Genomic DNA, 15,390 nt, shown 5'->3' with positions numbered 1-15,390 from the left:
CAAAGCAGCCGCGCGGGGCAAAGCAGCGGCGCTGGCCGGCGCTGGGCGGCACAGCCGCGCTGGCCGAAACAGCCGCGCTGGTGACCGTGGAGCACCTCTGCCCGGGAATTTCCTAGTCTGTGGGCAATAAAAACACGGCGTCCACTCACCCTCTGCGCTTTCACTGGGAGCTGCAATCCTGAGCTGTTCCTAAACGGCCATCTTGGATCCACTCTCCGATTCAGAAATCTTAAGTTACACACTATTCTGATTAGCAGGATAAAATCTCATGCTGTCCCACTCTGTCCTTCCCCTTGGAATGTGAATCCCTTTGTTCAGCATAGCCATGCTATTTACACTCCCTGCCCAGTAATCAGTCACTTAGCAACTGTCTCAGTTCTCAGAGTGACTGCTGCAGTGTTACAGTGCTGTGTTCAATTCACTCTTATTTTACTTTGTAATGGCTCCAAGTGAAAAAGTAGTGATGCTGGCAATTTGAATATGCCAAAGAGAAGCCATAAAATGCTGCCTTTAAGTGAATGGTAACAATTCTCAATTTTATTAATAAGAAAAGAAAAAAAATGTATGCTGATGTTGCTAAGATTTAAGATAAGAACAAGTCTTCTATCTGTGTAATTGTGAAGAAGGAAAAAGAAATTCATGCAGAGTGTATACAGGGTTCAGTGCTATCCAAGTTTTTAGCATCCTAGTGCTATCCAAGTTTTTAGTATCCTCTGGGAGTCTTAGAACACGTCCCCCAAGGCTCAGGCAGGACTACTATATTTAGAGAGTGACTCAAATAGTAGTCAATAAAAAGGTATAGATAATAAATGAGCATGATTTAGAGGTGTAGCTGACACATAAATGAGGAAGTGAGAGAAAAGAAGCCGTGCAATTTTGGGCAGGACCCTATTAGTAAAGCTCAAAATCCATCTTAAAGTACTGTAATAAAATCCTACACTTAAGTACTTGGCCTCACAGAGCTGGGCTCTCCCCTTCACACTGAGGAATTCACAATGCTCAGATTTGGAGGGAGCATTTTTGGTCCTCTCCTGTGTTCTGAGATGAGTGGGGAAGGGAGGCCAGGCTTAAGGGGCACAAGCCTTTGGAAGGGGTCTTCCTGCTGCTTTAAAATTTTCTACTTTTGTTAAGCCCAGTTGATCAGCAAAGACAAGTGCAGTATCTTAACGTCATAGCCCCAGAACCTCACACCAGAGATGATGCTCTCTGGTTTGTCCCAGACTTTCTGGAAACTGCTACATAGACTTCCTATTCTCTATCCGATAACATTTCCTGATCACTGAGGGTGCTCAATGTTTATCATGCCCTATTATAACAATATTTCAAGTCCAGGAAGAGAAGTAGAAAAGAAGAGCCCAAAGAATAAAGAGTAAAACCCCTAAAATAATAATATTGACAAAAACATCTCTAGGAGTTTGCTTGAAATTATAATTATCCAATTGCTAACTTTCTCCTCCAGTTCCCATGTCCTTACGAATCAGAACAGAGCTAGAAATATATTCTTAATTATCAGTGTCCTGGAAAAGTCTCAGAATGATTTCTTGAGCATGCATTTGTAAAGGCAGTGTCTAGAGCCCTTGGAGATTCTGCACAGCAGGCTGTACCTGCATCTGATAGAATCAGAGAGGCTCTGACTGAGCACGTGGTCAGCATCGTGGTCTGCCAGTGTCCGGACAGGAGCACTACTTGTGTGTCAGTCACTGATAACCAGCCATCTGGTCTCTTCTCAGTCAGAATTAAAAGAAAATTGTTGGAGCAATTGGAACAGGAATATTATAACTGTAGCAACCAAACAAAAACCACTCCAATTTTTTTCATGAACTGGGTCAAGTCAGTGCTTCCTTCACTCAGTCTGGCAGTCAGCATTCTCTGAGCAGCTGCTGGCAGTGGGCTGATTACCTGATGTTTCTTCCTCCTCCTCGGATTCCTCCTCTTCCTCTCCATCCTCCTCTGACTCCTCGCTGTCTTTCCCAAGCTCACCCTTCTGGGCTTTTTCAGAGTAGCCCTCGGGCTTCTCCTCCCCAGGCTCAGCCAACTTCCTCAACTCCGGCTTCTCCAGGCTGGCGGTCAGGTGCATCATGGTGAGGTCCGGGAGACTTCCTTCAGGGTGGGCCAGTCTGTTGGCAGAGAGCAGCTGAGTCAGAAGCGGAAAGGATGTCAGGAGAGATTAGAGTGAGGGGCAAGTAAAAGGAGGGTAAACACAAACGAAATCAGTGCATATACAAAGGCCTCACAAGGTGGGGTGTTAGTGTTTCGCCACTTTCTTGTTGGTTTGTTTGTTGTTTTAAGTTCTTTCTAAAAACAAACTGTAAACTCCGTTAGGTTTTGTTAGCTTTTCCAATTCAGGTTCTAGTGAGTAGTTGGTAATGAGAGCTATCGACACCTAAACTTGACATTTTTCCCGGAGGAGAAAATGGTCAGAGTTTAGGGTGTAGAAGCATGAAATGGCATCATGTAGAGCAAGCATTTCATGGCTTCACAGGGGGACTTACTCATTTTGGTGGATTGGTAATTTTTTCTTGATGCTGCTCAAAGTAATTGAAATAGAAAGGAAAAAAAGGAGATGAGAACAGAAGAATTATAAGAAATGTCAGAGATCACATATCATGCTACATATCAACCACTATTGCATTCCTGTATGCCAGTTGCAGTAATGCCCTAATGCCAAATGCATTCCAGGGTGGCATCAATAGCGTGCTTTGCTCTGAACCCTAGGCTTGGCAACTGACCTGAGAGTGGACAGGACTGCAGGTTTGTAAAGGAGAGAGCATATTGAAACTGCTGAGGCAAATTATATCATGCTTTTTTAGTAACGCAACAAACCAACTTGCAAGAATCAAGTCATTCACATTTTTGGTAAGTTTTTAAAAATTTCTTAAAGAATATATGCTTTCAGTCAACCTTTGTGTGGATAAATCCCACTCTGCCATCTAACGCATATGCCGTGGAAGCTAAATGTTTCAGGAGTGAGACGTCCACATCATGTCCCCACCTGAGAGTTACTGATGCGAACTGTTGATTGGCAGCCGTGGGAAGACGGTGTGAGATCTTGAACCAGAGAGAGAATGAAGGCAGAGAGAGCTTCCAGTGAGTTCGCTCAGCAGCCTGGGATGTTACAGTTTATTTCATAGTGGAACATAATAAGTCTCATCCTTCTACATTTTTCTAAAAGCACATCTCTGTTCATACTCAAATTAATGTTTTAAATAACTTGTGGGCAATATAGTCTATATTAAGAAAAAGCCTACTGGACATGCTGGTAGTCTTCTCTATTTATCACAGTTAATCCATACATTTTTAGCAGGTTTCTAATGAGATGTACAATTAATAACATTATTCTGTCTGGATAATTGAAGGCTCTAAGTAAACTATTTAACTTTGTGAACGTTAATTAATTTTCTACAAAATGAGGGAGTTTGGGTAGGTCAAACATTTACTTTCAACTTGTTGATTTAATATTTGTAAACATGCCTATCATTTTGAGCAACTGTTGCAAGGGATCCACATTGTCCTAGATTATCATTCAAACAACCCCCTTGCACAGGATGTCCAACAGGTAAATCACAGTATGCCAGAAACAGATTATTAACATAATGGAGAGGGAGAATCTGAGGAGAGTTCTACATCGGTAGGAGTTATACTGACATACTACTTTATTTTCCTAAGCTAGTCAGTTTACCCTCTAGACTTTGGAGAAGTTCACCACTTTTAAAACTGCAACCCATATCATCTACACCAGTGCCACACACCAACTCTCAGGGTACATATCTGCTGTTCCTGCTTGGTCAGTACACTCCATATGAAATGCTATTGAATGTGGAAGTGGTCAGTTGCTGCAAAGTCATCAATATGTATTTGTTCTCTTCAGGGATGCATTTTATAAATGAAAAGATAACTTTCATTAAGACAAGAAATTTGGTAGTTTCAGTGTGCAGGTGTGACCGCCTCAGAGTGAATCTTAAAGGTCTACGTCGACACTGCTGCAACTTCAAATGACAAGAAAACTACTTTCCAACAATTACTGCTATTAAGGGGAGTGAAACTTTAGGGGAGGCTGTTTCTGCAGCTGCTGCTATAGCTACACAGCAGATGTCCTCAGTCAACAATGCCCCAAACTGCCATGCCACAGGCAGGCACATTGAGGGGAGATCGTTCAATGAAAGAATCAAAGGAAGACCCTGGAGTAAGCCTTTCGGAAGCAGGTCCGCAAGGTTGACTTCTAGAAACATGTAAAAGAACTAGATGCAGCTGGGGACAAACGAGAAGGGAATCTCTGCATCTAACACGGCTCATGCCCTCTGACCTTAACGCTACAAGCCCCAGACTAGTAAAAGAGGAAAACTGTTATCAGGCTGACATTTACTAGTCTAGGAGTTTGTTAACTATCTTGAGAAATTTCAGATAATTTTATCTTGTATTATTAAAAAACTGTGTGCATAAAACATAAATAGATAAAAATATTTTAAATGCATGATAAAGTGTAGTGTTTCAAAAAGATACTTCTATGAATCCTTTTATTTTTTCTCTCTCTTTTTCTCATTTTTATCATAACATTGTTTTTAGAGGCCATAGAAAAGAATGTTAAGAGGCTTGGGTTCAAGTCTTCACCAGAAAACTTACCAGCTAAGGTGGGATGGCAAAATTATTTAACCTATCTAAGTTAGCTGAAATAATACTGTCTATTTATAGGAGGTTGTAAAAATTAAGGTGGTTTCTACCAAACATTTAACACAGTGGTTAATCACACGGGAAACATTTTAACGTAAGCAGCCATCTTCTACTGGTAGATTTTCATATATTAGGCTTTGATAACCTGCATCATAAACTCATTCTAAAGAAAAAGCAGAATTAGAAACATGCTTTTGCAAGGGACTACATAATGATGGGTGATAGGGAAGGTATTAAACTTAGACTATAATTCTGTCATCTGCACCTTCTTTAACAGAACTTGGATATTTTATAGAAAGCCATTCAAAAGAAAAAGAGCAAACATTTCCTCCTCAGGAATCTGTTTTCCAGTGGCCTCAGGGTTCTGTTCACTCCTTTCTGTGTGTGATCTCAACTATTGCATTCCCTGAGGATTGGGAGCGGCAGAGGTAGTTCTGCACAAATGCAAGCTTCCGAGGCAGACCCAGCTGTGGCTGCTAGGAGCAACAGCTGTATGGGCTCTCCAGGAAAGACTGTGCATTTTAATTTAATTCAGCTTTTTTCTTTTTTCTTTTTTTGAGACGGAGTCTCGCTCTGTCTCCCAGGCTGGAGTGCAGTGGCACAATCTCGGCTCACTGTAACTTCTGCCTCCCGGGTTCAAGAGATTCTCCTGCCTCAGCCTCTCAAGTAGCTGGCATTACAGGCCTGTGCTACCACGCCAGGCTCATTGTTTTGTATTTTTAGTAAAGACGGGTTTCATTGTGTTAGCCAGGATGGCCTCGATCTCCTGACCTCGTGATGTGCCCGCCTCAGCCTCCCAAAGTGCTGGGATTACAGGCATAAGCCACCGCGCCAGGCAGCTTTTTTTTTCTTCCAGCAAATGAAAAGAAAATGGATCTTGATTTTCCAAAGACAAAATTTAAAAACCCACTCTAATAAAAATATTCCTGGAAACTTCAGGCTAAGGAGCTTATAAGACTTGTAGTTCTTTACTGAACATTAGGTGCAAATTACCTAATGGTCATATGAAGGATTTTGACTTTGGGACTCCAAACAATAAGAGTGGTGATGAACAGGATTCTCGAAGAAGCCCCTCCTCCCCTGCCTTAAATCACGCTGCTTCGGATGTCTTTCTCCACAGGAAGTTCATTTCTTCTCTTTGGGTTTTCTTAACACTGATAACTTTGTTTCCTTGCTCTTGTTACAATTCAGGCTCTGAGCTCCAACCTTTTCACTGACCATCCAGCAAAATGACTCTCATGTTCTAACAAAGCAGATGACAAGTATTTGTTTGTGTCTTCACTCACTCTTTACACTTCCATGGCTTTGTGTAGCTCCCAATGTGTGTGTTTTTCCATTTATGACTCTGTCATTTTATTCTGAGTTCTGGGGACTTTCCCCTTGAAGACACATTTGCTACTCATCACATCCTTAAAAAATGCAGTACTGCGCTTGGTTACACTATAACTCACTGAATCTTGGATGAAGAAATTCTACGCCCTAGAGACACATCCTTATTTGAGACAGAAGAAACAAATTATGTGACAGGGACCCTCAAAGAGGGTTAATTCTGTACAAGACCTGACTTTGGAAAGCTACATAGTAAGCTACTTTCCATTAGAGAAAATGGAAATTCTAGCATTGTAAAATCTCCGTAGTCTGAATGTCATTTTTTTTTTTTATGATTCTAATTTGGAACATGTGGTGATGTAAACTGCACTGACACCATTATCATTAAACTGTTAGTAGAAAATTGACTTGCACATATGTAGTGTTTCATGTAAGTAACATTCAAAGTAAAATAATTTTACTGTTTAAGATAAATTATTCTCTAGAACTTGAAAGCACTTTTAGAAGATTGTATTCACATATAAGCATTCAATTTGTGAAACGAATATCATATCTTAATTATGTGTGTTGGTAACATGTATAGTGTTTACTAAATCAGTTGCAATTTACCCACAATTATCCATATTTTAAAAATGTTATCAAAGTGACCTACTGTCCTCAATACACTACCCTACCTTATACCTTGTAAGGTCATGTCTAAATTTTAATCAGCCCTTAAGTTGAATTGTAGGTATGCCCCCTCTTTTACCCCAGAACTATATATAATACTTTATTCTCCTTATAAAACAAAACTGAACATAAAGAAATAAATTATGGGAGAAAGCAAGCCTATATACTTTATAAAAGGATTCACCCTGTCAGTCTAATGGATAATCAGTCCGATTCAACACGGCATACAGCATTTCAGAAGCACACATTGTAAAATGAGTGGCAGGCTTGTTTGATAATGTTTCCTTTGGGGCATAGCTCTGGCTGCTCTTAACATGTTAATATTCATGTAAAAATATGAGATTTCACTGGCAAGAATATAACTATGCAAGTTTTTTATCATTTGGGGCGGCTTTGAACTTGATACTTCTAAGGAGTCCTGAGTGAATTAGCTGGCCTTGTGGCTTGGGGCAATGGGCATAAACTCCCATTCATGGTATAAGTCTGGTCCTTCAAGATCAACAGTCATACCAGTTGCTTCCGAGGGAGCCCATCATACCAACTCTTACCCTCTTACATGTGTCAGCCTTCTCTTTACAAAGCAAATGCTAAATGCTTCACAAGAAACACAGAGAAAAAAAGAGTGAGGAGTTCCTTGTGTATGGAGGGATAGAATTTAGATTATTGCTCAAGATTTCTAGCTAGAGTCTGTGTCTTACTTCTCTACCTAACAACTGAAAAGCCTGATGTTGATGTTTCTCTCTCAGGTTGTCAAAAGCGAGCCCCTAAGAAAGCTGACAGTCCCCGTTCATTCCTCCTCCCTCAGCAATCTACACAGTGACTCTTGATGCCTTTCACACTTTGTTAGAGGCTCTGCCTCTTAGGGTTTGTGATTGGGTTGTCTGTCTTAGGATTTTACTTATAAGAAAAGTGAATGGGGTAAAAAACCAAAAAATCTTTTCAATAATTATTTTGTTAATTGGAATTATGGCAAGATACATTTCTCTTAATAAAATTACTAGCTTTATTTATGACATGCAGTTACAAGAGTGAATATTTTAATTCACCTACTCAGTAAAGTAAAATAGTTTTAGTAAGTGAGATCCCAAAGGATAACACTGGAGGATAACCCATTGTCTAACATTTATCAAAGCTTGCTTTTTATTTTGTGTGGACATTCTATATTTTATCTCCTTGGCAAGGTGATATGCATCTCAGAGTAAGTCCATGTCTCAGTGCCACCTCGATGCCTTTTGTGCTGTGCAAACATATGAAACCTGGTGATGTAAAATATCCCTCTTCAATAATGTGGTGATCTTTCAGGTAGAGATATACTTGAAGAAAGTCATGTTTTTAAAACCATATACTGTGACTACTTTCATTTCATTTAGGAAATAGCTATTGAATATCACTTCATGGGTTAGGCCCTGGGGCAGGTGACATGGGGACATCCTGGTGAATCATAGAGGGAGTCCAGATCTGAGGAGGTTATGCCCCTACTCTAGCAAGGCAGATAAGTCAAGCAGGCAGGAGATCAGACAGAGGACTGGAAGGCAAGTGTCAGGACAGCATCAGTGATCAAGTGCTACAGGGATTCGGAGGGAAGGCAGATTACTCTTAGCAGGAATGTCGGCATTTATGGGAGGGTTTGTGGAGGAGGTGGTTCTTGAGCTGAGCTCTCAATTATTTGCTCAAGAGGGAGAGAAGTTCTCAGGCAAGCCTTTGCACTAATTCTACCAAAGAACAGAATGAACAGCACATAATTTGAATCAAGGCCAAAGGCTGAGCACCAGCTGAAGACCCTCAACACATCCACTTGGCGGCACCATTCGGTATAGACACCAAATGGTTTGGTTTGCAATACATCCAGGAGCATACCTGAAGACCACTGTCCACTATCTGATGACACGATTTTTCATGTATAAAGCAGTTAAGAGTTCAACACAGCAAGAATCAGCTTTAAACAAAAATAAGAGAGAAAACATTGAAGTACCCACCTATTTATTATTAGATATACGCGACCATTGACTTTGGCATGGCTACGAGGTGGCAGACGGAAGCACAGGGATGCAATGAGGAGACAGGTTGGAGAGAGAGAGAGAGGAGATTGTTAGACAGAGATGAACAAAGTGGACTTCCTTAAGCTTCCTAGCATCGGGTGTAGCCACCCACACAGGCTTCATGCCTTGAAGAAGAGTCTAGACAGCAAGATTCAGTAGCAAAATTTAATCAGACATGTTCAGGAAGAATGCCTGAAGATAAAAAGCCTCTCTATTCTTCTCATCCCTCCCCATCTCACATACTTTATTACAAATCTGTAATGTTTAAATTTTTTAAGATACATTTTTTTGAGACAAAGTCTTGCTCTGTCACCCAGGCTGGAGTGCAGTGATGAGATCTTTAGCTCACTGCAGCTTCTGCCTTCTGGGTTCAAGTGATTCTCCTGCCTCAGCCTTCCAGGTAGCTGGGATTACAGGTATATGCCACCATACCTGGCTAATTTTTGTATATTTAGTAGAGATGGGGTTTTACCATGTTGGAAAGGTTGGTTTCAAACTCCTAATCACAGGCGATCCGCCCTCCTTGGCCTCTCAAAGTGCTGGGATTACAGGCGTGAGCCACTGTGCCTGGCCTCAAGGTATATTTCGCCAAATAAAATATAATTTAAAAATTAATTTTTGCTCCTATCCCAGAATTTTTTTTAAAAAATGTTACTCAGTGGCCATATTCAGCATGCTGTTTCTAAGATTTTCCTAAAACTATAGTTTAAAAAGTCATTTTATTTCTCTATGCATATAATACTTTTTAAAACAAACCATGCACAAGTTAAAGAGATATAAAAGAAATTAATATTTAAATAGTCCTTTGTACAGCATTGCTAATTACATATTTATAATAAGCATGTTATACATTATAATATGAATTTCTATCAATATATAGATGAAATAATATTCCTGAGATTACCTACTTAGAAATAATAATTTTTTTCTATATTATTATATTTTCATAAGGCTAACTTTGTAAATTCTGTAAGACTAAACATAATAAATTCTGCTTCATACACAAGTGACATGTGCCTATATCTGTGTACATAAGCACATACACCCAAAAAAGTGACAAAATAGGAAAAGAACAGATGCATATTTCCAGAGACAATAGCGTGGAAATCAGCTTAACGAACACAGCCAATCAGCTATTCCCAATCTGTGGGCCGTTTCTTCTAAGCATCCGTTTAGGAGGCAGGAGCAGAGAAAGCAAATCCTGGAAGTCAGTTCTGACTCTCAAAATATTCCTTATCTTCATCATTTTGATTTTAATATGGCCATTGTATTAGGACTACAGGAACAAAAAACTACTGTGACGTGAAAATTATGAGTAAGGAAAATACTACCATGAGAATGAGTTGCTAAAAGGATGATACATATAATGTTCAAAGTTCAAATTTGGGGACTTTATATCAAACTGTTGGATAAAATTCTGAAATACCAAATTTGAGTGAGTTCTTCAAATTTGCTAAGGTTCTGGAAAACTTTTCTTTACAGAACTAAAATTAATTCCCATATGCTTAAACTTTTCAGAGAGTTGGCATTACACATTCTTTCCTCGCCCTTTACATTTGCTTGGAAAATTCACTGTTAAGGGAGTGCTTAGGGTTAAGCCACAGCTGTAAGAAAGACAAGTCAGGACTCATATCGCTACAGTTAGATCTTTCTTCTCTGCCATGGGGTTTAGGGTAAGGGCTGTGAAGAGGCAGCTGAAGAAACAGAGAACACACATCTTGACGTGGGCTGCAGTCCTTCTCAGAGCCTACGTAGGCTAACCACTGCTCTACCTGCTTGAAGGGAATTCTGTGGGACAAACTCAGTTTCCACATAAGCTAGGCCCAAAACCTGGGAGTCTGCAGGCTGGTAAAATCTTTGCTGAGCCAATTTATCTTCTACAAAAGTGCGGCCCTGAATGTTTCTACTTTTTTGGATAGATGGTGAATTATATCTCTGTCTGATAACATGACAGAAGACTCAGATACATCCACATTAAGAAAAATGGCAAGAAAAAGCCTCCTGCATGCTGGACGTACTTGGAGGTACTTTTAGTGAGAAAAAAAATGAATAGGCAAGAGAAGAAATGGCCTTTGAAATAAAAAAAAAAACTTAAAAAAAGGTTTTATTAGCAATGCTTAATAATTACAACTCCTTCACAGACACACAAATTGGCTTGGTCAATTAAAAGATTTTGTAATTATTGACTAGGACTCTTTAAAAGAATGGTGAGGGCTTATAGTAAATTAAAACATGTTACATGGTCAGAATTCAATATCGAATACTAGTTTTATCCACACACATCACAAGCAACGTCAAAAGAATGATTTAAAAAAACCTTTTTCTGATTATTGACAATTCTCACTTTTATGTGCAGGCACTATCTTTGGAAACTTTTAAACTGGGGGTGATTTTCACTGCCATCAAGTTTCTCTATGAATAATATCTCCTAGAGGTCCCACACTTCTAATAACTACTTTATTTTTCCTAATGTTTGATCATCACTGAAGGAAGTATGAGTACGTATATGAAGAGGGTAAGATGGGCATTGACCCCATCCATGCCCTCCTCCCTGCTGGGGTCTTGGGAGCAGAGAGGTTTTAGCAGAGCCTGATTTTTCATGGTGGCTAGATAGTGTAACAAGTCATGACTGATTGATATCTCTTGGTTCCGTGGGTTAGGAGTCATCTGAAGTATCAGAATGAAAACTAAATATAATCTTAGGCTAAACACAACACAATAAGGAAAGTGAATCTGCTGATCATAAACAGCAGATTCTACAATGTTTTTCATTATTAAATAAGTGTTCAGGTCTATCTGTAACTCTAGTTCCTGCACAGCAGAACATTGAAAATTTAGCATTTTATGAAATGCATATGAAGAACTCTTACTTCATCTTCTATTGATATCTTCATTTCTTTCCCTTAAAGTCAAATAATTAAGGGGAGTTTTCATCCGTGGCCTCTGTGCTTCTCTCAGTACAGCCCTTTGCTCCCTTAGCTGCTTAACAAGTGTTTTTCCAATGACTGAATCATAGGCTAAACATGAGGCGGAGAGGAAGACCATTGTCAGCAATCACTAGAAGAATGCTTGGGATCTCCCCATGGTGGAACACAGTGAAGGATTTGTGATACCCCATCATGGTTTGAACAAATACGAGCAGGAAAATTACTATCCCATCTGTTATTTGCAAAAAATTTATATTTATTGAGGAGGAGAAAACAACAATAAGCTGCTAAAAGAAGATACTGTCATCATGCTCTCTTCTTAAATATGATTGTAGTTGCTAGTCAACTGCAGATTCTGTCCTTTTAGCCAAAGTTTCTCATTTCCAAAATGGAAGGGAAAACTCTGCCCATCATCTTTTGCTATGCTTTCATAAGACTTCTGTACCTGTGGTCGGCATAATGGAAAAATCGTCTGAATTAGCCAGATTCTGTAAATGTTCCAAAAATATATATAACCAGCCTAGACACATATCAATTCTAAAATATTTTACTCTCCACAGCTACTCTGAATGTGTCACAGGACTATCAAGATCACTTTACATTAACCAGTCATAAGTCACTACCCATTGTTTCAGAACATGTCATAGACTCTTCCACATGTCTTCCTCTTTTTCTCACAAGTTGATACTCATGGAAAATTCAAGGCTGAAACTCTTAGATTGCTGGCTTCCTGCAAGGTGACCAACCTAAACAGGCTGCCTTCCTGTTAACAAGAAGTCTGTTTCTTTCAGTGGCTCACCTGTAGATGGTGTTGTCTTCTTTGCTGGGAATGGACTTGAGGTCTGTGAGTTCAAGGAACTGGTCATGGAAATAGTGCAGGTGTAAAATGCACACCAGCAGAAAGGAGGTTGGGATGAATATGCGAGTGAATAGTTCAGCCACAGTAAACTGCTTTAAGCCAAGATCCTCGAGCCTGCAAAACAAAACACGATAAAAAGCAGGAACCTCTCTTAAGCAATGAAGTCACAGACTCTTTGTGATAAATTACATCACAGTCTTACACTCCTGCCAGCTCTATCGTTTATTGCATCCCTCTCTCCCATGGGGTGCAATACAGCTTTCGTTTCCATCAAGCCAACTAACCTACTTTAACAATGGTCAATAAAAACCTTGACATTGCCAAATTCAAAGGCTACTTCTCTAGCTTTATTTAATTGAACTTCTGGTCCTCCTTGAAGATCACGTGGCCTTGACGCCATCACACTATCACGGTTTCTTGTTCCTCCATGATCTCCTCCTTTTCTATTGGATCTCTAGAGGCTGAAATATCCCCAGGACTCAGTTTTGATCTTCCACCTGTGCTTTCCCCCTAGGTAATCTCACCTCTTTATACATCATCCTTACATTGAGGACTCAAAGCGCATCTACAGCACAGCCTCCTCCTGTAAGAGTCTCAAGCCCAAATTGCTGTTGGAAACCAGTTGTTTCACAGTTATTTCATATTTAGTGCTTCCAAAATAGTATTCTTGATTTTCCTATTTTTCTTAGCAAAGCTGTCCTCCACATCCCTCTCCCCATTCTAGTATCCCTGGACCAATAAATGGTACAACTGTCTACCCTGTGCAATTGAGAAGTCAGACGTCTCCTATGTTCTTTTCTTTCATATCTCATTCGTCTACATGTCCTTCAGCATCCTAAGCACCTCCTGAATCGCCAACTCCTCTTATCCATCTCTGCCCCCACTCAATCTAGGGGAAGCTGCCATCATTTCTCACAGGACCACTGCTGGTGCCTACTAACTTGTCTCATTGTTTCTACGCCCACACATTGCTTTTTCTCAGCTAGTCAATTTTAAAGATTGGAAAATTCCACCAAAAATAAAACAAAATCATGCTACCTACGAGCCATGCACGTTCCAGCTGCCTGCCTGAATTCTCCCCTCTTCTCTGTCCACTCACCCCCTTTCTTCAGTTTCTTTTATGCACTGTGCCAAACTGACTTGCCTCAGCGCCTTTGCATGTGCTGTTCCCTCTGTCTGAAATGCCCTCTACACCCAGGCCTCCAACTCACATGCTTTTCCTAAGATAAACTTCTTCTTATGCTTCAGCTGGAGTTTAAACCAGCTCCTCAGTGAAGCCCATTCCGATCACTCATTTATAGTTCCCCCTTATTCATTGCCTCAGCCTGCTGTTTGTTTCTGTCACAGACCTGTCACAAATTGTAGTATATTTTGCACTATGTAGTTTTCGTGTTTGTCTCCTCTGCTAGAATTTAAGATCTACAGGGCTTAGATTTTTGTCTGTCTTGTTACCTGTCATATCCCAGATACAAAACAGTGTCAGCACATGGCCAGCATTTAATAAATGATTATTGCATAGACACTTCAGTTGTGTTGGTCTAGTTATTCAGTTATCCTTCCCTTCTAAATCCTTCTCTCAGCCACTTTGATATATTCAGCTCAAAACCCAATGCTGGCTGGATTTCCAAACTAATTTCAGAAGTTTACAGAAGCAAATTAGAACAGGATAGGGAGCTATCTACCACATCCACAGGAAAAACCATCTTATCATCACAAGTCTATTAGCACTTAGAGAAATTTATTTCTTTATGGCACTAAACACTCCTTAGAACCTAAGCACCTGGCAACATAAATGAGCAAAGGCTGCTGCTTTATGTTATAAGTGCATGAACTTACTTATTAACTAAAGAACTGAGCTCCAATTTGGAGAGCAGAAAGTGTGGCTAAGTGCTAGGTGTGTTGTTTCACATGAAACTAATATTAGAAAACATTATTTCACTCAAATGGGGCTGAAAATTCATGGGGTGCCTACATGTTCCTACGGGCTAAGTAAATGTAACACAGAATGACTAAGTTTTAATTTCTGTTCTTTAGGAACTTAATAGACATTGATGACATCATGCTTTACTAAACTCTTCCTTAAAGATGTTTTGAACAATATGCATTCAAGTCTTCACCTTGTTCATCATTTTCAACTCAAAATTACTTACTTTTCTTTTTTTAATCCAGTCATATTTTGCCACAGGCCTGGGAAGTTTTCAAATTGATATGTGTATATAAAGATAAGCACCAGCATAGTGTAAATAACCACTGACATCCAAAAATATTTTAGAATTTTCCTCCACCATTCATAATGCACCTGCAAATCAGATATTGAAAAAAACAAATGAGAAAAAAAATTACTTATAGAAAAACTCACAAAAATATTTGGTTCATTCAATTAAGACAAGTGATTGCATCTACAAATGTCTGAAAATAAAGTCTATTTCATGTCTGGTTTTTAATATTCCATGCCTAACAGATTGGAGTGGTTCTGGGTTAGAACCCCAATTCTATGCATGGTTGCTAACTGTGTCTTTGGAGACGTGGGTGAGCCTTCCTGAGCTTCTCCATAAGCGCCTATTTTGCAGGGTTGCTACGAGGATGAAAGAGATAGTATTTACAGGTTCCTGCTAGCTATCTGTCCCATAGAAGGCACTCAAGGAACAGTAGGGTAGGTGCTGCTGTCATTGTGGTTATCATTACTCAGAGAAAACCACATCCATTTGAAATTGAAAGCAATATTGTGTGAATGAAAGTGTGAAACAACCACAGAAGAAAGACATCTCATTTGACCATAAGCTGTGGATATTCATTAGAGAACACCACCCTGAATTTTCTTTTTTTTTTTTTGAGACAGAGTCTCACTCTGTTGCCAGGCACCAGGCTGGAGTGCAGTGGCATGATCTCAGCTCACTGC

General features: G+C 39.7%; 1 protein-coding gene across 1 annotated transcript in view; it reads right to left on the bottom strand.

Annotated features, from left to right (window-relative positions):
- Positions 1–15,390, bottom strand: part of PIEZO2 (piezo type mechanosensitive ion channel component 2) — a gene marked incomplete at its 5' end in the record, with an annotated part of 291,899 nt that overhangs the window by 96,425 nt on the left and 180,084 nt on the right. The window contains 3 exons of the mRNA XM_037733350.1: positions 1,900–2,117; positions 12,432–12,605; positions 14,642–14,790. Coding sequence (XP_037589278.1) covers positions 1,900–2,117; positions 12,432–12,605; positions 14,642–14,790 — 541 coding nt within the window. The remainder of the gene's footprint in view (positions 1–1,899; positions 2,118–12,431; positions 12,606–14,641; positions 14,791–15,390) is intronic.

This window comes from Cebus imitator, unplaced genomic scaffold (genome assembly GCF_001604975.1).
Source record: "Cebus imitator isolate Cc_AM_T3 unplaced genomic scaffold, Cebus_imitator-1.0 Scaffold518, whole genome shotgun sequence".
In the NCBI taxonomy this organism is placed as follows: Eukaryota; Metazoa; Chordata; class Mammalia; order Primates; family Cebidae; genus Cebus; species Cebus imitator.
Note: the sequence above shows the minus strand (reverse complement) of the source record. Positions and strands in the feature narration are given on the sequence as shown.